The sequence below is a fragment of the Diabrotica virgifera genome, chromosome 1 (assembly GCF_917563875.1).
Source record: "Diabrotica virgifera virgifera chromosome 1, PGI_DIABVI_V3a".
Lineage (NCBI taxonomy): Eukaryota > Metazoa > Arthropoda > Insecta > Coleoptera > Chrysomelidae > Diabrotica > Diabrotica virgifera.
This window is the reverse complement of record NC_065443.1, coordinates 128,272,161-128,298,503: the sequence shown is the minus strand read 5'-3', so window position 1 is coordinate 128,298,503 and position 26,343 is coordinate 128,272,161. Positions and strand designations below refer to the sequence as shown.

Below are 26,343 nucleotides of genomic sequence, written 5' to 3'. Positions count from 1 at the left end.
CTGGTGATAACGGCAATGAAACTACAATAGACGATATTACAACCACTAGCCAAGATCCGGAACCGTCGGCTGAAACCACTAGTACTCAAGCAAGTTCAACTGCTGGTTCCAGTGAGACTACCGACGATAATACCACCACTGATGATAACGGCAATGGAACTACAGTAGATGATATTAATACTACTAGCCAACAACCGGAACCATCATCTGAAACGACTAGTACTGAAGCAAGTTCAACTGCTGGTGCCAGTAAGACAACCGACGATAATACCACCACTGATGATAGCGGCAATGAAACTACAGTAGATGATAATACTACCACTAGCCAAACTCCAGAACCGTCGACTGAAACCAGTAGTACACAAGCAAGCTCAACAGGTGGTTCCAGTGAGACTGCTGACGATAATACCACCACTGGTGATAACGGCAATGAAACTACAATAGACGATATTACAACCACTAGCCAAGATCCGGAACCGTCGGCTGAAACCACTAGTACTCAAGCAAGTTCAACTGCTGGTTCCAGTGAGACTACCGACGATAATACCACCACTGATGATAACGGCAATGGAACTACAGTAGATGATATTAATACTACTAGCCAACAACCGGAACCATCATCTGAAACGACTAGTATTGAAGCAAGTTCAACTGCTGGTGCCAGTAAGACAACCGATGATAATCCCACCACTGATGATAGCGGCAATGAAACTACAGTAGATGATAATACTACCACTAGCCAAGATCCAGAACCGTCGACTGAAACCAGTAGTACACAAGCAAGCTCAACAGGTGGTTCCAGTGAGACTGCTGACGATAATACCACCACTGGTGATAACGGCAATGAAACTACAGAATATGATATTAATACTACTAGCCAACAACCGGAACCATCATCTGAAACGACTAGTACTGAAGCAAGTTCAACTGCTGGTGCCAGTAAGACAACCGACGATAATACCACCGCTGATGATAGCGGCAATGAAACTACAGTAGATGATAGTACTACCACTAGCCAAGATCCAGAACCGTCGACTGAAACCAGTAGTACACAAGCAAGCTCAACAGGTGGTTCCAGTGAGACTGCTGACGATAATACCACCACTGGTGATAACGGTAATGAAACTACAATAGACGACATTACAACCACTAGCCAAGATCCAGAACCGTCGGATGAAACCACTAGTACTCAAGCAAGTTCAACTGCTGGTTCCAGTGAGACTACCGACGATAATACCACCACTGATGATAACGGCAATGAAACTACAGTAGATGATATTAATACTACTAGCCAACAACCGGAACCATCATTTGAAACGACTAGTACTGAAGCAAGTTCAACTGCTGGTGCCAGTAAGACAACCGACGATAATACCACCACTGATGATAGCGGCAATGAAATTACAGTAGATGATAATACTACCACTAGCCAAGATCCAAAACCGTCGACTGAAACCAGTAGTACACAAGCAAGCTCAACAGGTGGTTCCAGTGAGACTGCTGACGATAATACCACCACTGGTGATAACGGCAATGAAACTACAGAATATGATATTAATACTACTAGCCAACAACCGGAACCATCATCTGAAACGACTAGTACTGAAGCAAGTTCAACTGCTGGTGTCAGTAAGACAACCGACGATAATACCACCACTGATGATAGCGGTAATGAAACTACAGTAGACGACATTACAACCACTAGACAAGATCCAGAACCATCGGCTGAAACCACTAGTACTCAAGCAAGTTCAACTGCTGGTTCCAGTGAGACTACCGACGATAATACCACCACTGATGATAACGGCAATGAAACTACAGTAGATGATATTAATACTACTAGCCAACAACCGGAACCATCATCTGAAACGACTAGTACTGAAGCAAGTTCAACTGCTGGTGCCAGTAAGACAACCGACGATAATACCAACACTGATGATAGCGGCAATGAAACTACAGTAGATGATAATACTACCACTAGCCAAGATCCAGAACCGTCGACTGAAACCAGTAGTACACAAGCAAGCACAACAGCTGGTTCCAGTGAGACTGCTGACGATAATACCACCACTGGTGATAACGGTAATGAAACTACAATAGACGACATTACAACCACTAGCCAAGATCCAGAACCGTCGGCTGAAACCACTAGTACTCAAGCAAGTTCAACTGCTGGTTCCAGTGAGACTACCGACGATAATACCACCACTGATTATAACGGCAATGAAACTACAGTAGATGATAATACTACCACTAGCCAAGATCCAGAACCGTCGACTGAAACCAGTAGTACACAAGCAAGCTCAACAGGTGGTTCCAGTGAGACTGCTGACGATAATACCACCACTGGTGATAACGGCAATGAAACTACAGAATATGATATTAATACTACTAGCCAACAATCAGAACCATCATCTGAAACGACTAGTACTGAAGCAAGTTCAACTGCTGGTGCCAGTAAGACAACCGACGATAATACCACCACTGATGATAGCGGCAATAAAACTGCAGTAGATGAGAGTACTAACACTAGCCAAGATCCAGAACCGTCGACTGAAACCAGTAGTACACAAGCAAGCTCAACAGGTGGTTCCAGTGAGACTGCTGACGATAATACCACCACTGGTGATAACGGCAATGAAACTACAATAGACGATATTACAACCACTAGCCAAGATCCAGAACGGTCGGCTGAAACCACTAGTACTCAAGCAAGTTCAATTGCTGGTGCCAGTGAGACTACCGAAGCTAATACCACCACTAATGAGAACAGCAATAAAACTACAGTAGATGATAGTTCTACCACTAGCCAAGGTATAGAACCGTCGACTGAAACCAGTAGTACACAAGCAAGCTCAACAGGTGGTTCCAGTGAGACTGCTGACGATAATACCACCACTGGTGATAACGGCAATGAAACTACAATAGACGACATTACAACCACTAGCCAAGATCCAGAACCGTCGGCTGAAACCACTAGTACTCAAGCAAGTTCAACTGCTGGTTCCAGTGAGACTACCGACCATAATACCACCACTGATGATAACGGCAATGAAACTACAGTAGATGATATTAATACTACTAGCCAACAACCGGAAACATCATTTGAAACGACTAGTACTGAAGCAAGTTCAACTGCTGGTGCCAGTAAGACAACCGACGATAATACCACCACTGATGATAGCGGCAATGAAACTACAGTAGATGATAGTACTACCACTAGCCAAGATCCAGAAGCGTCGACTGAAACCAGCAGTACACAAGCAAGCTCAACAGGTGGTTCCAGTGAGGCTGCTGACGATAATACCACCACTGGTGATAACGGCAATGAAACTACAATAGACGATATTACAACCACTAGCCAAGATCCAGAACCGTCCGCTAAAACCACTAGTACTCAAGCAAGTTCAACTGCTGGTTCCAGTGAGACTACCGACGATAATACCACCACTGCTGATAACGGCAATGAAACTACAGTAGATGATATTAATACTACTAGCCAACAACCGGAACCATCATCTGAAACGACTAGTACTGAAGAAAGTTCAACTGCTGGTGCCAGTAAGACAACCGACCATAATACCACCACTGATGATAGCGGCAATGAAACTACAGTAGATGATAATACTACCACTAGCCAAGATCTAGAACCGTCGACTGAAACCAGTAATACACAAGCAAGCTCAACAGGTGGTTCCAGTGAGACTGCTGACCATAATACCACCACTGGTGATAACAGCAATGAAACTACAATAGACGATATTACAACCACTAACCAAGATCCGGAACCGTCGGCTGAAACCACTAGTACTCAAGCAAGTTCCACTGCTGGTTCCAGTGAGACTACCGACGATAATACCACCACTGATGATAACGGCAATGGAACTACAGTAGATGATATTAATACTACCAGCCAACAACCGGAACCATCATCTGAAACGACTAGTACTGAAGCAAGTTCAACTGCTGGTGCCAGTAAGACAACCGACGATAATACCACCACTGATGATAGCGGCAATGAAACTACAGTAGATGATAATACTACCACTAGCCAAGATCCAGATCCGTCGACTGAAACCAGTAGTACACAAGCAAGCACAACAGGTGGTTCCAGTGAGACTGCTGACGATAATATCACCACTGGTGATAACGGTAATGAAACTACAATAGACGACATTACAACCACTAGCCAAGCTCCAGAACCGTCGGCTGAAACCACTAGTACTCAAGCAAGTTCAACTGCTGGTTCCAGTGAGACTACCGACGATAATACCACCACTGATGATAACGGCAATGAAACTACAGTAGATGATATTAATACTAATAGCCAACAACCGGAACCATCATCTGAAACGACTAGTACTGAAGCAAGTTCAACTCCTGGTGCCAATAAGACAACCGACGATAATACCACCACTGATGATAGCGGCAATGAAACTACAGTAGATGATAATACTACCACTAGCCAAGATCCAGGACCGTCGACTGAAACCAGTAGTACACAAGCAAGCTCAACAGGTGGTTCCAGTGAGACTGCTGACGATAATACCACCACTGGTGATAACGGCAATGAAACTACAGAATATGATATTAATACTACTAGCCAACAACCGGAACCATCATCTGAAACGACTAGTACTGAAGCAAGTTCAACTCCTGGTGCCAATAAGACAACCGACGATAATACCACCACTGATGATAGCGGCAATGAAACTACAGTAGATGATAATACTACCACTAGCCAAGATCCAGGACCGTCGACTAAAACCAGTAGTACACAAGCAAGTTCAACTGCTGGTTCCAGTGAGACTACCGACGATAATACCACCACTGATGATAACGGCAATGAAACTACAGTAGATGATATTAATACTAATAGCCAACAACCGGAACCATCATCTGAAACGACTAGTACTGAAGCAAGTTCAACTCCTGGTGCCAATAAAACAACCGACGATAATACCACCACTGATGATAGCGGCAATGAAACTACAGTAGATGATAATACTACCACTAGCCAAGATCCAGGACCGTCGACTGAAACCAGTAGTACACAAGCAAGCTCAACAGGTGGTTCCAGTGAGACTGCTGACGATAATACCACCACTGGTGATAACGGCAATGAAACTACAATAGACGACATTACAACCACTAGCCAAGATCCAGAACCTTCGGCTGAAACCACTAGTACTCAAGCAAGTTCAACTGCTGGTTCCAGTGAGACTACCGACAATAATACCACCACTGATGATAGCGGCAATGAAACTACAGTAGATGATAGTACTACCACTAGCCAAGATGCAGAACCGTCGACTGAAACCAGTAGTACACAAGCAAGCTCAACAGGTGGTTCCAGTGAGACTGCTGACGATAGTACCACCACTGGTGATAACGGCAATGAAACTACAATAGACGATATAACAACCACTAGCCAAGATCCAGAACGGTCGGCTGAAACCACTAGTACTCAAGCAAGTTCAATTGCTGGTGCCAGTGAGACTACCGAAGCTAATACCACCACTAATGAGAACAGCAATAAAACTACAGTAGATGATAGTTCTACCCCTAGCCAAGGTATAGAACCGTCGACTGAAACCAGTAGTACACAAGCAAGCTCAACAGGTGGTTCCAGTGAGACTGCTGACGATAATACCACCACTGGTGATAACGGCAATGAAACTACAATAGACGACATTACAACCACTAGCCAAGATCCAGAACCGTCGGCTGAAACCACTAGTACTCAAGCAAGTTCAACTGCTGGTTCCAGTGAGACTACCGACCATAATACCACCACTGATGATAACGGCAATGAAACTACAGTAGATGATATTAATACTACTAGCCAACAACCGGAAACATCATTTGAAACGACTAGTACTGAAGCAAGTTCAACTGCTGGTGCCAGTAAGACAACCGACGATAATACCACCACTGATGATAGCGGCAATGAATCTACAGTAGATGATAGTACTACCACTAGCCAAGATCCAGAAGCGTCGACTGAAACCAGCAGTACACAAGCAAGCTCAACAGGTGGTTCCAGTGAGGCTGCTGATGATAATACCACCACTGGTGATAACGGCAATGAAACTACAATAGACGATATTACAACCACTAGCCAAGATCCAGAACCGTCCGCTAAAACCACTAGTACTCAAGCAAGTTCAACTGCTGGTTCCAGTGAGACTACCGACGATAATACCACCACTGCTGATAACGGCAATGAAACTACAGTAGATGATATTAATACTACTAGCGAACAACCGGAACCATCATCTGAAACGACTAGTACTGAAGCAAGTTCAACTGCTGGTGCCAGTAAGACAACCGACCATAATACCACCACTGATGATAGCGGCAATGAAACTACAGTAGATGATAATACTACCACTAGCCAAGGTCTAGAACCGTCGACTGAAACCAGTAATACACAAGCAAGCTCAACAGGTGGTTCCAGTGAGACTGCTGACGATAATACCACCACTGGTGATAACAGCAATGAAACTACAATAGACGATATTACAACCACTAACCAAGATCCGGAACCGTCGGCTGAAACCACTAGTACTCAAGCAAGTTCCACTGCTGGTTCCAGTGAGACTACCGACGATAATACCGCCACTGATGATAACGGCAATGGAACTACAGTAGATGATATTAATACTACTAGCCAACAACCGGAACCATCATCTGAAACGACTAGTACTGAAGCAAGTTCAACTGCTGGTGCCAGTAAGACAACCGACGATAATACCACCACTGATGATAGCGGCAATGAAACTACAGTAGATGATAATACTACCACTAGCCAAGATCCAGATCCGTCGACTGAAACCAGTAGTACACAAGCAAGCACAACAGGTGGTTCCAGTGAGACTGCTGACGATAATATCACCACTGGTGATAACGGTAATGAAACTACAATAGACGACATTACAACCACTAGCCAAGATCCAGAACCGTCGGCTGAAACCACTAGTACTCAAGCAAGTGCAACTGCTGGTTCCAGTGAGACTACCGACGATAATACCACCACTGATGATAACGGCAATGAAACTACAGTAGATGATATTAATACTAATAGCCAACAACCGGAACCATCATCTGAAACGACTAGTACTGAAGCAAGTTCAACTCCTGGTGCCAATAAGACAACCGACGATAATACCACCACTGATGATAGGGGCAATGAAACTACAGTAGATGATAATACTACCACTAGCCAAGATCCAGGACCGTCGACTGAAACCAGTAGTACACAAGCAAGCTCAACAGGTGGTTCCAGTGAGACTGCTGACGATAATACCACCATTGGTGATAACGGCAATGAAACTACAGAATATGATATTAATACTACTAGCCAACAACCGGAACCATCATCTGAAACGACTAGTACTGAAGCAAGTTCAACTGCTGGTGCCAGTAAGACAACCGACGATAGTACCACCACTGATGATAGCGGCAATGAAACTACAGTAGATGATAGAACTACCACTACCCAAGATCCAGAACCGTCGACTGAAACCAGTAGTACACAAGCAAGCTCAACAGGTGGTTCCAGTGAGACTGCTGACGATAATAACACCACTGGTGATAACGGCAATGAAACTACAATAGACGATATTACAACCACTAGCCAAGATCCAGAACCGTCGGCTGAAACCACTAGTACTCAAGCAAGTTCAACTGCTGGTTCCAGTGAGACTACCGACGATAATACCACCACTGATGATAACGGCAATGAAACTACAGTAGATGATATTAATACTACTAGCCAACAACCGGAACCATCATCTGAAACGACTAGTACTGAAGCAAGTTCAACTGCTGGTGCCAGTAAGACAACCGACGATAATACCACCACTGATGATAGCGGCAATGAAACTACAGTAGATAATAATACTACCACTAGCCAAGATCCAAAACCGTCGACTGAAACCAGTAGTACACAAGCAAGCTCAACAGGTGGTTCCAGTGAGAGTGCTGACGATAATACCACCACTGGTGATAACGGCAATGAAACTACAGAATATGATATTAATACTACTAGCCAACAACCGGAACCATCATCTGAAACGACTAGTACTGAAGCAAGTTCAACTGCTGGTGTCAGTAAGACAACCGACGATAATACCACCACTGATGATAGCGGCAATGAAACTACAGTAGACGACATTACAACCACTAGCCAAGATCCAGAACCGTCGGCTGAAACCACTAGTACTCAAGCAAGTTCAACTGCTGGTTCCAGTGAGACTACCGACGATAATACCACCACTGATGATAACGGCAATGAAACTACAGTAGATTATATTAATACTACTAGCCAACAACCGGAACCATCATCTGAAACGACTAGTACTGAAGCAAGTTCAACTGCTGGTTCCAGTGAGACTACCGACGATAATAGCACCACTGATGATAACGGCAATGGAACTACAGTAGATGATATTAATACTACTAGCCAACAACCGGAACCATCATCTGAAACGACTAGTACTGAAGCAAGTTCAACTGCTGGTGCCAGTAAGACAACCGACGATAATACCAACACTGATGATAGCGGCAATGAAACTACAGTAGATGATAATACTACCACTAGCCAAGATCCAGAACCGTCGACTGAAACCAGTAGTACACAAGCAAGCTCAACAGGTGGTTCCAGTGAGACTGCTGACGATAATACCACCACTGGTGATAACGGCAATGAAACTACAGAATATGATATTAATACTACTAGCCAACAATCGGAACCATCATCTGAAACGACTAGTACTGAAGCAAGTTCAACTGCTGGTGCCAGTAAGACAACCGACGATAATACCACCACTGATGATAGCGGCAATGAAACTACAGTAGATGAGAGTACTAACACTAGCCAAGATCCAGAACCGTCCGCTAAAACCACTAGTACTCAAGCAAGTTCAACTGCTGGTTCCAGTGAGACTACCGACGATAATACCACCACTGCTGATAACGGCAATGAAACTACAGTAGATGATATTAATACTACTAGCGAACAACCGGAACCATCATCTGAAACGACTAGTACTGAAGCAAGTTCAACTGCTGGTGCCAGTAAGACAACCGACCATAATACCACCACTGATGATAGCGGCAATGAAACTACAGTAGATGATAATACTACCACTAGCCAAGATCTAGAACCGTCGACTGAAACCAGTAATACACAAGCAAGCTCAACAGGTGGTTCCAGTGAGACTGCTGACGATAATACCACCACTGGTGATAACAGCAATGAAACTACAATAGACGATATTACAACCACTAACCAAGATCCGGAACCGTCGGCTGAAACCACTAGTACTCAAGCAAGTTCCACTGCTGGTTCCAGTGAGACTACCGACGATAATACCGCCACTGATGATAACGGCAATGGAACTACAGTAGATGATATTAATACTACTAGCCAACAACCGGAACCATCATCTGAAACGACTAGTACTGAAGCAAGTTCAACTGCTGGTGCCAGTAAGACAACCGACGATAATACCACCACTGATGATAGCGGCAATGAAACTACAGTAGATGATAATACTACCACTAGCCAAGATCCAGATCCGTCGACTGAAACCAGTAGTACACAAGCAAGCACAACAGGTGGTTCCAGTGAGACTGCTGACGATAATATCACCACTGGTGATAACGGTAATGAAACTACAATAGACGACATTACAACCACTAGCCAAGATCCAGAACCGTCGGCTGAAACCACTAGTACTCAAGCAAGTGCAACTGCTGGTTCCAGTGAGACTACCGACGATAATACCACCACTGATGATAACGGCAATGAAACTACAGTAGATGATATTAATACTAATAGCCAACAACCGGAACCATCATCTGAAACGACTAGTACTGAAGCAAGTTCAACTCCTGGTGCCAATAAGACAACCGACGATAATACCACCACTGATGATAGGGGCAATGAAACTACAGTAGATGATAATACTACCACTAGCCAAGATCCAGGACCGTCGACTGAAACCAGTAGTACACAAGCAAGCTCAACAGGTGGTTCCAGTGAGACTGCTGACGATAATACCACCATTGGTGATAACGGCAATGAAACTACAGAATATGATATTAATACTACTAGCCAACAACCGGAACCATCATCTGAAACGACTAGTACTGAAGCAAGTTCAACTGCTGGTGCCAGTAAGACAACCGACGATAGTACCACCACTGATGATAGCGGCAATGAAACTACAGTAGATGATAGAACTACCACTACCCAAGATCCAGAACCGTCGACTGAAACCAGTAGTACACAAGCAAGCTCAACAGGTGGTTCCAGTGAGACTGCTGACGATAATAACACCACTGGTGATAACGGCAATGAAACTACAATAGACGATATTACAACCACTAGCCAAGATCCAGAACCGTCGGCTGAAACCACTAGTACTCAAGCAAGTTCAACTGCTGGTTCCAGTGAGACTACCGACGATAATACCACCACTGATGATAACGGCAATGAAACTACAGTAGATGATATTAATACTACTAGCCAACAACCGGAACCATCATCTGAAACGACTAGTACTGAAGCAAGTTCAACTGCTGGTGCCAGTAAGACAACCGACGATAATACCACCACTGATGATAGCGGCAATGAAACTACAGTAGATAATAATACTACCACTAGCCAAGATCCAAAACCGTCGACTGAAACCAGTAGTACACAAGCAAGCTCAACAGGTGGTTCCAGTGAGAGTGCTGACGATAATACCACCATTGGTGATAACGGCAATGAAACTACAGAATATGATATTAATACTACTAGCCAACAACCGGAACCATCATCTGAAACGACTAGTACTGAAGCAAGTTCAACTGCTGGTGTCAGTAAGACAACCGACGATAATACCACCACTGATGATAGCGGCAATGAAACTACAGTAGACGACATTACAACCACTAGCCAAGATCCAGAACCGTCGGCTGAAACCACTAGTACTCAAGCAAGTTCAACTGCTGGTTCCAGTGAGACTACCGACGATAATACCACCACTGATGATAACGGCAATGAAACTACAGTAGATTATATTAATACTACTAGCCAACAACCGGAACCATCATCTGAAACGACTAGTACTGAAGCAAGTTCAACTGCTGGTTCCAGTGAGACTACCGACGATAATAGCACCACTGATGATAACGGCAATGGAACTACAGTAGATGATATTAATACTACTAGCCAACAACCGGAACCATCATCTGAAACGACTAGTACTGAAGCAAGTTCAACTGCTGGTGCCAGTAAGACAACCGACGATAATACCAACACTGATGATAGCGGCAATGAAACTACAGTAGATGATAATACTACCACTAGCCAAGATCCAGAACCGTCGACTGAAACCAGTAGTACACAAGCAAGCTCAACAGGTGGTTCCAGTGAGACTGCTGACGATAATACCACCACTGGTGATAACGGCAATGAAACTACAGAATATGATATTAATACTACTAGCCAACAATCGGAACCATCATCTGAAACGACTAGTACTGAAGCAAGTTCAACTGCTGGTGCCAGTAAGACAACCGACGATAATACCACCACTGATGATAGCGGCAATGAAACTACAGTAGATGAGAGTACTAACACTAGCCAAGATCCCGAACCGTCGGCTGAAACCACTAGTACTCAAGCAAGTTCAAATGAAGGTGGCAGTGAGACTACCGACGATAATACCACCACTGATGATAGCGGCAATGAAACTTCAGTAGATGATCGTACTACCACTAGCCAAGATCGAGAACCGTCGACTGAAACCAGTAGTACTCAAGCAAGTTCAACAGGTAGTTCCAGTGAGACTGTTGACGATAGTACCACCACTGATGATAACGGCAATGAAACTACAATAGATGATATTACTACCACTAGCCAAGATCCAGAACCGTCGATTGAAACCAGTAGTACTCAGGCAAGTTCAAATGCTGGTGCCAGTGAGACTACAGACGTTAATACCACCACTGATGATAACGGTAATGAAACTACTGTAGAGAATATTACTACTACTAGCCAACAACCAGAACCGTCTGACGAAACGACTAGTAGCCAAGCAAGTTCAACTGCTGGTGCTAGTGAGTCCACTGTCGATAGTACCACCGCTGATGATAACAGCAATGAATCTACAGTAAATGATACTACTACCACTAGCCAAGATCCAGAACCGTCGATTGAAGCTAGTAGTACTCAAGCAAGTTCAACTGCTGGTGCCAGTGAGACTACCGACGATAATACCACCAGTGATGATAACCGCAATGAAACTACAGTAGACGATATTACAACTACTAACCAACAGTCAGAACCATCGGCTTTTACGACTATTACTCAAGCAAGTTCAACTGCTGGTGCCAGTAAGTCTACCGACGATAATACCACCACTGATGATAGCGGCAATGAAACTACAGTAGATGATATTACTACCACTAGCCAAGATCCAGAACCGTCGACTGAAGCCAGTAGTACACAAGCAAGCTCCACAGGTGGTTCCAGTGAGACTGCTGACGATAATACCACCACTGATGATAACGTCAATGAATCTACAATAGATGATATTACTACCACTAGCCAAGATCCAGAACCGTCGGCTGAAACCACTAGTGCTCAAGCAAGTTCAAATGCTGGTGCCAGTGAGACTACCGACGATAATACCACCACTGATGATAACGGCCATGAAAGTACAGTAGATAATATTACAACTACTAGCCAACAGTCAGAACCATCGACTGTTACGACTAGTACTCAAGCAAATTCAACTGCTGGTGCCAGTAAGACTACCGACGATAATACCACCACTGATGATAACGGCAATGAAACTACCGTAGATGATATTACTACCACTAGCCTAGAACCCGAACCGTCGGCTGAAACGACGAGTGCTCAAGCAGGTTCAACTGCTACGGAGCGCTCTGTAGATTTTGTGTGTGTTAACGCAGGAAAATTTGCTCACCCTGTAGATTGCAATAAATATTATCTGTGTGTAGATACAGTTTTCAGTACAGTGAAGTATTTGTTAGCGTGTCCACTTGGTACCTTATATGACGCAGACAATGAAATTTGCACTACCAGGCCCGTACAATGTCCAGGAGAAAGAAAGTTGAAATGCGAAATGGAAGGTACTTTCTTACATCCCACAAACTGTAGTCGATATTACGATTGTATTTGGGATTGGTTAGAAGATAAATACCATATACGGCAACACTCATGTCCGCCTGGTTCTAGTATTGACTTGAATACATTAAGATGTGTTGCTTCCTCTTGTGGCCAAACATCAGTAACTACTGTACGTCCTACTGAAAGCACAACAACCCAAAACGACGGTTTTAGATGTGTCTCCTCTGGTATCTATCCTGATCCGGTAAGCTGCAGTTCTTATCATGTTTGCGTTTCCCTAGTCAACGAGACAATAGATATACCTATGGACTGTCCGGTAGACTCCAATTTTGATTCAAATAACAAACTTTGTACGAGAGAACCTGTTCAATGTCCAAATGAGGCACCCTTAGTCTGCAGATCTGTTGGTACTTTTGTCCACCCTACAGATTGCAATCGGTACTATACTTGTACACAAAGAATTAATGGTGATGGCTACGAGATTCGTCAGTTCAATTGTCCTCCATTCAGCTCGTTTAATCCCAAGCTAGGTATTTGTGAGGCATCCTTTAATTGTAATAGAGACTTAGATATTACCTGCACAGTACCTGGACGTTTTCCCGTAAATGGCAGTTGCAAGGAATACTATGAATGTCAGTATAACAATGGAGTACTCACTCCAAGAGTACGAACATGTGGGCTGTTTAAATTATATGACAAAATACAAAAGAGATGTAGACGTGAATGTTTTGTGTCTTGCTGAGGAGCGTTGAAAAATATATCTATAATTTCTAATAATAGCTTTAGAGCTATATATTGTATTGTACGGAATTATATAAGTATACTTTATTTGATATGGCAAATATTATTTTGTAAATAAAATCATAAATATATGGAATCATTGTAATTATTTCTTTACACCTTAAGATCTGCTACGAAGAGTTGAGTACGAAAGCAATAACGTTGGTATGATTGTCTCAAAAACAACATGGAAATGAAAGGTTAATGATAGAGCAAACCCAAATAGAAAAAGTAAAGACATACAAATATCGGGGAACCTGGGTTGATGACAAAAATGACCAAAGCAAAGAAATTAAAATCCGAATTGAAACTGCAAGGCAAACATTTATAAAAATGAAGACACTTTTTACAAACAAAGACCTTTAGTTACCTCTCAGATTAAGGGCTCTAAGATGCTATATATTTTCTATATTACTATACGGAATGGAAGCTTGGATATTTAAGAGACAACACATCAGAAAAATAGAAGTGTTCAAAAATTGTGTTGGACCCTTCGCGCACGCGAGCGCCAAATAATTGATGCATTTGAGATGTGGTGATGGAGAAGAATATTGCGCATACTTTGGACAGCTCATACGACAAACGTTTGCGTTCTAAACTAACTCGAGATTAAAAAAAAAGGCTGTCCACAATAATGTCTGCAACGAATTCTACAATTCTTTGGTCACATGGTTCGCAGAGGTGACGACAGTTTGGAGAGATTAATTGTTTCTGGAAACGTCCCGGGCAGAAGATCAAGAGGACGATCATCAACTATACTAATTTTAAAATCAATATGCAGTAAACAAACCAAGACACATTAAATGCTACTAGAAGCATTCCCGAATCATAATTTACAATGTATATACATTGTAAATTGGAAATTATGATTTGGGAGTGCTCCTAGTAGCATTTAATGTGTTTTGGTTTGTTTATTTCTACTGCATCTTGAATGTAAATTTAGTATAGATGGTACGACCAAATTAAGAATTTAGCTGGAAACTCATTCTGTGAAGCTCCTAGATCAGCTGAAGATAATAGACCAATGGAAAAAAGTTGTTAGGAATATTGGAAGAATCACGATCCCCAGTAATGGGGAAACGACAAGAGAGTGAGACCTTAAGAGATAACGACGGGGCGGAGCCATAAACAGCCTTGACTTTTTATAACACATATACATAAGATTCATTATAGATTATGGTTGCTTCCTATAGCTGTGCATACTGTGCAAATAATCCATTGAAAACAAATGCCAAAGAGAAGACTAGGTATATATTTGGAAGTCACCAGCAGATCAACAAGAGATAATTATTGTAATAAACCAAATAGACTACGCGTTAATTAGACAAATAAACAGGAACTCAATTAAATCTGCAAAAACGTATCCAAGTGCCGACATACGATCAGATCACAATCTAGTGGTGACCAAAATTAGGCTGAAAATAAAAATAATAAAACGAAGGACAACAGATGCAAAAATCGAGAAAATTGAATTAGGGCAACATATTTTAATATAACAGAATATTTTATTATACAACAACAACTTCTAAGACAACACCTGACAAAGGAAGGCAATAATCGATTAATGAATATTAAAGAACCAATTCTGCAAAATACTGAAACGATAAAGAAGGGTTATTAATAAAGATAAATACAGATAAAAGCCAAAAAGAAATTCTGACGTCAATTAGATACAAAAACAAAACAATGGATAACGGAGGAAATTTTAGATTTAATGGAAAAAAAGAGGTCAACATAAAAACAAAGATAATCATATGTACAAAAAAGTGGATAAAACAAAATTAAGCAGTCGAAAGAACATAACATAATAGTTAAAAGTACAACGCGAAAAACTAGAAGAATATCAGAAAAGACATGATAGTTTTAACACACATAAAACGATTAAAAAATTAACACAACAATAGAAAAAAACCGGGAATACTGAAAAATACAAATAGGAAACTTGTGTTGAACACTATCGAAAAATTAATACTATAGGATACGATATAAGGTCGATTTGCACCGATCTGTTTAATGGATAAAAATTATTGGATATGTAATTTAGCATGTTAACGATTACAAAAAACAAGGGATGCCCGATCTAATTTTTTTCTAACTATAGTAGGTCTGGATCCCGCGTATGAAAAAAAAAGTTGATTAATAGCAAGCTGAAAATTTGTTAATAGCTTAAGGGTGTCTAGTCGGATAAATGATATATGGAAACACTGGAACAGGGGCAGTTTTAACTGAGGAACAGGTTAAAAATTTGGAACGGTCATACCACGAAAACGGCACATTTATTTTGTCCGACAGAATAGACCTAAACTCTCCGAACAGAGATTAAACTCTCATGCAAAAATCAGAATGATATTTATCACCAAATGGGCGTTTTAACGTGTGGAACATGTAAAATATTTCAAATGACAGGAATTATGACAGGTGATAAATAGCAGTCTGATTTTTGCATGAGAGTTTAATCTCTGTTCGGAGAGTTTAAGTCTATTCTGTCGGACAAAATAAATGTGCCGCTTTCGTGGTATGACCGTTCCAAATTTTTAACCTGTTCCACAGTTAAAACTGCCCCTGTTCCAGTGTTCCCATATATCAAAGTTTATCCGACTAGACACCCTTAAGCTATTAACAAATTTTCAGCTGGCTATTAATCAACTTTTTTTTTCATACGCGTGATCCAGACCTATAATTAATTAATAATTAAAAAAATACATTTTTTATGAATTTAAAAAAAATCGACCCAGGTAGATATTATTTTAGATTTTTTGGATTATTCTAAACAAAAAAGGTCTTTAGTAACTTTTCTCTAAAGTTGGTCGTTTTCGAGTCATAAACAATTTAAAACTGAAAAGATAACGAAAGATGATAATTTACAAGGCTCAAAAACACAAGTAAAAAATATCATTTTTGTAATCATCAAGTACATAAATTCAAGGTCAAACCTTTTTCTATCAGATCTCGATAAGAATTTGAGCCATGTTTTATTCTAAAACGTACTTTTTAAATATTAACCCTTAAACGCCCAACGGTGGGTAAAAAATGTCCACCTAATGCGTATTCCCTTGTAACATATTTATTACGTGTTTAAAAATTTTCCAAAAATTATTTATTGTTAAAAAGACAGCCTTTTATCGAATGTTAAATTTGTTCTACCGATATTTTTGAAAATAAAAGTAATAGCTTGAGTTAAAAATGGGTGGGCATAAAAAGTACACCCTTGGTAAAACTTGTTACTAAAGGTTTCTATATAATTTCTCATTGGTAGGAACATAATTCATATAATTATCGACGTATAATTACATAATCGACATAATTATCCGCCAATGAGGAGGCTGAAAGGAAGAATGTGGAGAAAATCGACAAATTTGAATTACTGGCTTTTACTGGTATGTTAATTTTGATGTACATTGTAATTTTGTTGTAAGGTTTGTAAATTGTTTATATTAATATTTTACAAAATGCTGTGTTTATTAAGCATAAGTTTCTTAAGTTTAATCCATTTCCAACAACTCTCAATAAATATATTAGCTATTTTCGAGGTGGACATTTTTTACCCACCTTTGGGCGTACATGAAACCTAAAAAAGGTTGGACGTTTAAGGGTTAATGAGGAAGGTTTCTTATGGAGAGATGGGCATTAACAACTAAAAAACAATGTTTCAGAATGAAATAAGTACAAAAGATTTATCAAGAACTGATAGAATAAGGTTTGAACTTGAACTTAGGTACTTCGTGATTTTAAAAATGATATTTTATACTTATGTTTTTGAGTTTTTGAGCCTTGAAAATCCTTATCTTTCGTTCTTTTGTCAGTTTTAAATTGGTTATAACTAGAAAACGATCAAATTTAGAGAAAAATTACAAAATACCTTTTTTGTTTCGAATTACCTAAAAAATCTGAAATAATATCTGCCTGGGTCGATTTTTTTTTAATTTATAAAAAAATGTCATTTTTTAATTATTAATTAATTATAGTTAGAACAAGATTAGATCGGGCAACCCTTGTTTTTTGTAATTGTTAACATGCTAAATTACATATCCAATAATTTTTATCCATTAAACAGATCGGTGCAAATTGACCTTAAATATCTTATCGTAGACTATAAAGAGATGCACAAAATACATCAACGAATTTTTAAGAGACGATAGAACAGAGCAGATGGAAGTAGAAATAGAGGATAATATTGTTTAAAAATATTCAAAGAAGAAATTAAAATGGCATTAAAAAACAGGTACGTTCTGTTTTTTTTTCTGGTTGATATTTTTGCTTAATGTTTATTTTCATATCAAATTGCTCACAGACCAAGTCGGTCCTGTTGATGAGTCGTTGTTGGATGCTTTGGATTTTGAAGTCACCCTTGGAATCTTCCACTGCCTCTTGTTGCTTTCTGCACAGAGATGGCCTCTAAATACACATTAAGGCCACCAGAAGGGGAGGTTAGATGTAAGTTCAGTCTAGACAGTGGCGGCTCGTGGCTTTAGAGACAGGGTCGGCAAAGGTTTTTTCTAAATCCACTAGGAAAAGAATCATTATGTCAAAATTAATACCGACATGAAGCATTTTCCGCATAACTTTTACACATTTGTTCTGGCTAATTGGCTTAGTTCCAGCGCCATAAAACAAAAATTACCAATTCTCGCAAGAACAAAGATGAAGTAGAAAACACAAACATACGTACAGACAAGCAAGCCATCGAAGTTTGTAAATCTAAGAATCCGTTCCATTCGCCAATAAATTTCGTTAAGAAGGATACTTTAGAACCATCGATAAATCTGGATCCTTTGACCCCACCAAGAGTTCGATTAACCAATAACTCTAATAGTCGATATCTTCTAGCCAGATTAAGGGAACCGGATATCTTAAAAGCCATTAAACTTCATCTTTCTTATCTACATGACCAACCAGCTTCAGTGTTTTACGATGGATTTACCAACACAAGCGTTAAACTCTTTTTGGCTTCCGAGGGACTTCCCACTAAGACAGAAGATCTACGACAAATTCTGCTAGACTTCAACAATGCCTATGGAATTGGTCCAGATGAGGTGGAAGCTGATCTTAATGCTTATAGGTCCTTTCTCACTTCTGAAAGAATTATCCACCTGCAAAAATCAAGGGAATGTCACCAAAATTACTATTCCGCTGCCTCTCCAAAACGAAATTTTTAAACATCACGACGTGTTCTGAGGGACTAGAATCCTCAAATTGTTTTAGTGATAACAACTTTAGCATGGTTCTGATTAACATTCGTTCTATAAGATACAAAACTGATGAATTGTTTTTGTTCCTGGAGGAATTAGGGTTTCCCCCGGTAGTTGCGGTTACAGAGCACTGGCTTGAAGTCAACGAGCCTTTGTTTGTAGATAAATACACCACAATTGCTAGGTATGATCGTCCAAGCTCAGCTTATGGGGGGACACTAATTTTGTCTACGAGTAATGATTTTTCTTTGGTAACAAAATATGACTTTCTGTTAAGTGAAGCCTCCTTTGAGTTTTCCTTAGTTTACAATAAGAATCTTAATCTTTATATTATTTGCATTTATAGATCACCTGCTTCTTCCGTGGAACTATTTTTTCAGAACCTGCTAAATTTGTTAGATGACCTGCCCCATAAAAGTAGAAAAATTTTATGCGGGGACTTTAACATTGATTATGCTGCTGCTTGTACTACACGAATATCCTTGGTCAACATATTTGAATCGTATGGTCTAACAATGCACGTTGATTCTCCTACAAGGATTACAAAAACTTCATCTACCATAATTGATTATACAGTCTCAGATTTCTCACCACTTGATGTCCACTCTACAATTATTAATGCTGGACTATCTGATCATGAAGCAGTTTATACGAAGTTTAATATCTCCAGCAAACCCTCCTCGAAAACCCGACGTTTAGGCAGGATTTTTTCCACCCGGAACTTTCGTAAATTCCAAAATTTATGCTTAACCTCTGAGTGGCGCTTTCCTGCCATGGACGTGAATAATAATTTCAGTGAATTCTTAGATAAGCTTATCTGTATCTTTAATAAAGCATTCCCTTTCATTGCAATTAAGCCAAAACATCACAAACCCTGGACTACTAAAGGTATCCGAATATCTTCCAAGAATATGCGTTCTCTTCTCTATATCAAGAAATTTACTACCAACGTCTCTATCACTGAATATATCACCAAGTATAGGGCAACCTATCTTAAACTTATAAAATCAGCTAAAAAAGTCTACTACCAGAACCGTCTGGGAAGCTCCAAAAGTGTTGCAAAAGAAACTTGGTCCATAATAAACGATCTTCGAAATAAAACCCACACTGCTCAAACATTTTTCCTTCCAGACCCTGAAAATCTAAATGAATACTTTGTTAATGTGAGTAAAAATATTACATCAACTATTTTGCCACAACAAGATCCCATTTCATATCTCCCTAATTCAAGAAAGGTCTCGAATTCATTCTTTATAAAACCAGTCGTTAAATCTGAACTAATCCAAACAATTAATAGTATCAAAAGCAAATCTTCCTGCAGTACTGATGGTCTATCGATCAAAATTTTTTCTAATCTTCCAGAAAATGTGTTAGAAGTCCTCATCTCACTAATTAATGATTCTTTTGAGAAAGGTAAATTTCCAGAGTGCCTGAAGACAGCCATCATTATTCCTCTTCATAAGGGTGGTGAAATATCTAATACCTGCAATTATAGACCTATTGCACTACTACCGGTACTCTCCAAAATTATTGAGGACTCATAAAGCCCGACTTATGTCCTTTCTAGTTGAAAACAACATTTTATCACAAAATCAGTTCGGCTTTTTAAATAATAAATGCACCACTGATGCCATGTTTTCTGTACTACATGAGGTTTATCAAGCACTGAACAATAATCTTTACACTGCCACCGTTTTTTGTGACTATGCCAAAGCTTTTGATTGTGCAAATCACAACATTTTGATAAAAAAACTAAATTTCTACGGAATTCGAGGCATTTCTTTAGATTGGTTCCAATCTTACTTGGAAGATAGGAAACAACTGGTTAGAGCAAATGATAAAGACTCTAGTCTCAAAAACATTGTATGTGGGGTACCTCAAGGTTCAGTATTGGGTCCTCTACTTTTCCTTATCTTTATTAATGACATCACTAATTTAAAAATCGATGGAAACATCTTTCTTTTTGCTGATGATACCAGTATCACTTGGAGCAACTCAAATATTGCAACTCTTCATGCTACTATAACTTCTGATCTACTTACAATAAAAACCTGGTCTGACTCAAATTTACTCTCGTTTAACGTAGATAAAACAGTAGCATTGTCTTATAAAGGAGCTCTTCAACCCTTACCTCTTAATAACAGCCAGATCAGTACCGTTGATTCTGTAAAATTTCTTGGCATTTTTTTGGACAGCAACCTTAAATGGTCCCTCCATATCGATTTGTTACGGAAGAAACTCTCTTCAGCCTGCTATGCTATAAGATCTGTTTCGAATGAACTCAATTTAGCATCTTCCAAAATAACATATTTTTCTTTGTTCGAGTCACATCTTCGTTATGGTCTTCCTTTTTGGGGTTCTGGTACAACTGCCCAATTCGATGTTATTTTCAAATTACAAAAAAGAGCTATAAGATATCTGTTTGGCCTCAGAAGAACAACACACTGCAGAAGTTACTTCAAAGATCACGGAATTTTAACCCTTCCATCTTTGTATATTTTAGAAACTGTTTGCTTAATTCGTAAACATCTACATGTCTTTCCACCAAGACCTAATCATCACTACTTCACGAGAAATTCTACGTTTGACGTCTATTTGCCGAACCCGTCCTCGGAGTTAGTAAAGAAATCGATATTATATTCCGCAAAAAAAATGTACAACCATCTCCGCCTACAACTAAAATCTGCACCATCTTTTCCCAAATTCCGTAAACTGACAAAAGCCTACCTGTCTGAAAGACCATATTATTCAGTAGAAGATTATTTTAGTCAATAACTAAGAAATTACAGTACCCTTTGCACAAGTAGTATTTTTATTATTTTTTTATCTATATTTGGGTGTCATATGCAGCAGCTTAACTTTTTAACTTTTAAACCTTTTTTATTAATTATTAGGTAGACTATGGATTTGCAATTTATTTAAATTTTTGCAATTGATTATTTCTGTTTTAACTTCGATTTATTTATTTATTTTATTTAACTGATTGACGATTTATGTAATTTTAGTAAATTGGTTTGTTACTGTTTTGTTTTTTTTTTACTATTTATTAGACAAGGCGAAAACGGCGGGTTCGAAGGGAAAAATATTCCCATGAGATTTTTTTGCATAATCACATTCGTGAGACATCCCAGAATAAGGTTCAAGAAGTCGCCCACGAGAAAAGTGGGCCAATTTTTTTTTAACAATTTTTTTTAATCAAATTGCAAGAATCAATATTTTTGGCCTGAACAATTTTTTCTTTAATTTTTTGGACCATTCTGGACAAAAAAGGTCTCTTATAATTTTTCTCTAAAGTTGATCGTTTTCGACTTATAAGCAATTTAAAATTGAAAAAAACGAAAAATGGCGATTTTCAAGGCTTAATAACTCAGTTAAAAGTTATTATTATGAAAGTCAATATATGACTAAATCAAAGTTTAAAGCCCCCCTACAAGATCCTGAAGAAATTTTTGTCACTATTTTATTACTAAGCTGTTATTTTTAAGTAATAATAATAAGTGCCATGCACGTGTGCGGGGCTGTAAATGCTGAGTGCGAGAGAGAAGCCATTCCAGCAGTCCAATTGTGCATCTTACTCGCACTCACATTTACAGCAGCGTCAATACGATCTAACCACTCATTGTTATTAATTAAAAATAACAGCTTAGTAGTAAATTAATGACACGGATTTCTTCAGGATCATGTAGCGGCGACTTTAAACTTTGATTTAGTCACTTTCTGACTTTCAAAATAATAATTTTTGACCGAGTTATTAAGTCTTAAAAATGGCCATTTTCGCGTTTTTCAAATTTTAACTTGCTTATAACTCGAAAAAGATCAATTTTAGAGAAAAATTATAAGAGATCTTTTTTGTCCAGAATGGTCCAAAAAACTTAAAAAAAATTAGTCCGGGCCAAAAATATTGATTTTTGCAATTTGATTAAAAAAAAATTGTTAAAAAAAAATTGGCCCACTTTTCTCGTAGGCGACTTCTTGAACCTTATTCTGGCTGTCTCACGAATGTGATTATGCAAAAATATCTCATGGGAATATTTTTCCCAACGAACCCGCCGTTTCCGCCTTGTCTATATAAGCTTTGTCGATAAAATTGTAAAATTTTTCATGGCAATAAAGCATATTTCTATTCTATTCTATTCTAAAACACACACAGACGCACACTAGGAAAAGAAAGAATTTTTCCTGTAGCTGGCAGTATACCATCAATCACAAAAATTTTTAATGAATAATCCTTTGTAAAAGGTATAAAATATATTTATTAAAAACACTTTAAGGGTAACATCACAGAACGATTTCGATTTTTTACAAAATCATAATCAGTGTTACGTACCTAAAAGTAAGTATAATGAATTTTTAATATTTGAAAGTTTGACTAAGGTTAAAGCAAGTTGGTTGTTTTTTTTTTCTCCTCAGGTAGGTATTCCATCTAATTAAATGGCGTTAATCATCACAGGAGATTTTTTGTTTTTTATTATTTTTTTTGCTTTTTATTTGTTTTTTGTTTTTTTTTTTTGTTTTTTTCCTATAAATTTAGAACCTAAACATGTTTATAAATTAATTCTAGTCTACGTTGTTTGTAACTAGCAAAATGGGTTATAACGTCACCGTAAAATTTATTAGTGTTTTGGAGAGATTTTAAAAGTTTTTTTTCTATTGACATTTGAGATAAACTTGACATTCTCTCTTGTTTCATAATATTTCGACAATACGTTTTGACTCTTTTGAGACAAGAGAAATCCCGTTCATTTTAGGCAGAAGTTGGTGGTAATGACAGAATTAATGACAATAATTTATTAATTTCGGTAACAGTTTGTTGTAATGAATTGCGGTATATAAAATTATATATATTTTGTAACTTATCCCACTTTCCGAAAATATTTGGATCAGCATATAAAAATTTAATTCATTTTCTAATTTTATTTGGTTAAATAATGATGGATAATTCTTAATTAACTTATCTAATAGATATTTTGGAAATTCTTTTGCGTAACTTTTAAATTTTGAATCGTCAAAGAGGTCAAAAATTTGCAAATCTTCAAAATTCGAAAAACGAGTTTCTATTTGCATAATTATAGTATCCAAAATTTCAAAATATACTCGTTTTTCGAGATCTGTATCATGCCTTTGTCTTTTTTTGGGGGGTTCGGAAATATCAAGCGAATCCAAAACGTCACTGCGTATGTGTTGAAAATTACTATCATTACGAAAATCTCTGAGATTTTGTACCAGCTTTGACTGATTTTGTACAACATTGAATATCAAATCGGTTTGGGTAAACACTTTCTTAAAAATATTTAAAAGAATATTAAAAGAGTAATCATTTAATAAATTTTTCAAACCGATTGCTTCACGGATCGAGATATCATCACTTTCAAAATCGTCGCCTTCAATAATAAAATCAAAAACTTCCAAAAGCTCTTTACGAAAATCTGCTACAGTGAAAACTAACCTATATTTGAAATTCCATCGTCTGACAAACTGTTGGCATTTTTTTTGAAACAAATTGTTCTAAAACATTAGTCCGTTTAGGCGAGCTCGAGAAAAATGAAGCAAATCCGCTTAAACTAGCAAAAAAAAGACGACATTCTTTAATTTTTTTACATGTATCCTGCAAAACTAAATTTATTCTATGCGCATGACAGTGAGTAAATAAAGCTTGTGGTGCAATAGTTCTAACTTTTGCCTGAAGACCATTCAATTCACCGGACATCACGGCAGCGCCGTCATAAGTTTGCCCTACCAATTTATTTTTGATATCAAAAAATTTTAATCTATCCTTTAAAACACCAAAAATATATTCTGCCTTATGGCTTTTACTCACATCTGTAAAACCTAAGAACCTCTCATAAATATTACCACGTAACGCGTATCGAAGAACAATTGATAATTGTGAATGACATGATATATCAGTAGTTTCATCTACTTCTACCGAAAAGCAAATGGTTTCCTGAATCTCAGTTTCAATAACGCTATTCAAAATGTAACTAATGGATTCTATTAATTCATTCTGTACTGTTTTAGATACGCCGCTAAATGTCTTCGAATCAGCAATTAAATTAGAAAATTCCAAATCGTATTTCTTAAACAATTTTATTAGTTCTCTATAATTACCTTGATTTAACGAAAGTTCTGATTCATTATGTCCCCTAAATGACAATTCCTGACAACTTAAAAAAATTACAATATCAATTAAACGACGTAAAACTGCGTGATTATTTTTTACAATTTCGTTATGTTTAATAGCATTTTCACATTGAGCATTATCTAATGAAATATAGATATTTTGTTTTCCAAATAAATCTAATTTGATCTGACTGTATGTATGATCTTTCGAAATATCATGTTTTTGTAAAGCCCTAAATAATTCCTTTAAATTATCGTAACCAGATTCACACCAAGGATTTTGATGTTTGCCCCTATTTGTCGAAAATATTACACAAGGCCAACAGAAAAGTTTGTTTTTTATTTCACTCCCGGTAAGCCATGAGTACTTTGTCTACCAATTATTCGAAAATAATCTATTACTTCCCTTACCCCCCGCACTAATATTTATAAGCCGGGACATTTTAGGCAAAGGACGCCCCTTATTTTTAATATCAATTTGTTCTTCGTATGGAATAGATACAAACCCATTTTGCAGAATATAATTTACAATATCAGATTTATCAGTACTTACAGTAGTTTCTCCTATAGCTTGCATTTGTATGTTAATTTACCTGAATTTGTTTACCTACACTTTGATTTTAAAACAGAAAAAACGTCAAATATATCAAAAACCCTTAATAATTTACGGAAATAAGAACTTATCACAGTTTTACTTTGACTTTGAAAAATCAAAACAAATCATTACAAAAAGCCGGTAAGCACTCTTCCACAGATAAGTATGTATACTCAAATACTAAACACTAAACTAACTAAATTATGTGTATTTCATCTTTCATCCCGCCCTCGTAATTGAAAACGTGACTTTTTGGTCATTTCCCATTGCCATCTGGCAAATCTTGCATCGGTCGACAATATCGGCAGATTGACAAGTGCCGTGCCTGGCTATTTAAATGTTAAGGTACGATTCCGAAAGAGGCTGCAGACTGCAGACTGCAAACCGCAGACTGCAGCGACAGTGTCGTCTGCGGTCAGACCAATTCCGAGCAGAACTGCACTTCATCTACATAATATCGACAACAGCATTGCACGATGGGAATTTATAATAGTATAATATTAAAA

At 38.4% G+C, this 26,343-nt stretch overlaps 1 protein-coding gene across 50 annotated transcripts in view; it reads left to right on the top strand.

Annotated features, from left to right (window-relative positions):
• The window catches only part of LOC126892480 (serine-rich adhesin for platelets-like), a 46,573-nt gene extending 32,543 nt beyond the window's left edge, over positions 1–14,030 (top strand). For 34 of the 50 annotated variants that reach the window (XM_050662178.1, XM_050662100.1, XM_050662129.1 and 31 more), the window contains 6 exons: positions 379–792; positions 1,069–3,690; positions 5,623–6,036; positions 6,451–7,278; positions 8,659–10,038; positions 11,419–14,030. In XM_050662178.1, the coding sequence (XP_050518135.1) occupies positions 379–792; positions 1,069–3,690; positions 5,623–6,036; positions 6,451–7,278; positions 8,659–10,038; positions 11,419–13,895 (8,135 nt within the window). In that variant the 3' untranslated portion in view covers positions 13,896–14,030. Of the gene's footprint in view, positions 1–378; positions 3,691–5,622; positions 6,037–6,450; positions 7,279–7,554; positions 7,969–8,658; positions 10,039–10,314; positions 10,729–11,418 lie in introns of all 50 variants that reach the window. The other 16 variants (XM_050662236.1, XM_050662191.1, XM_050662145.1 and 13 more) reach the window with 10 other exon arrangements.
• The last annotated feature ends 12,313 nt before the right edge of the window (positions 14,031–26,343 follow it).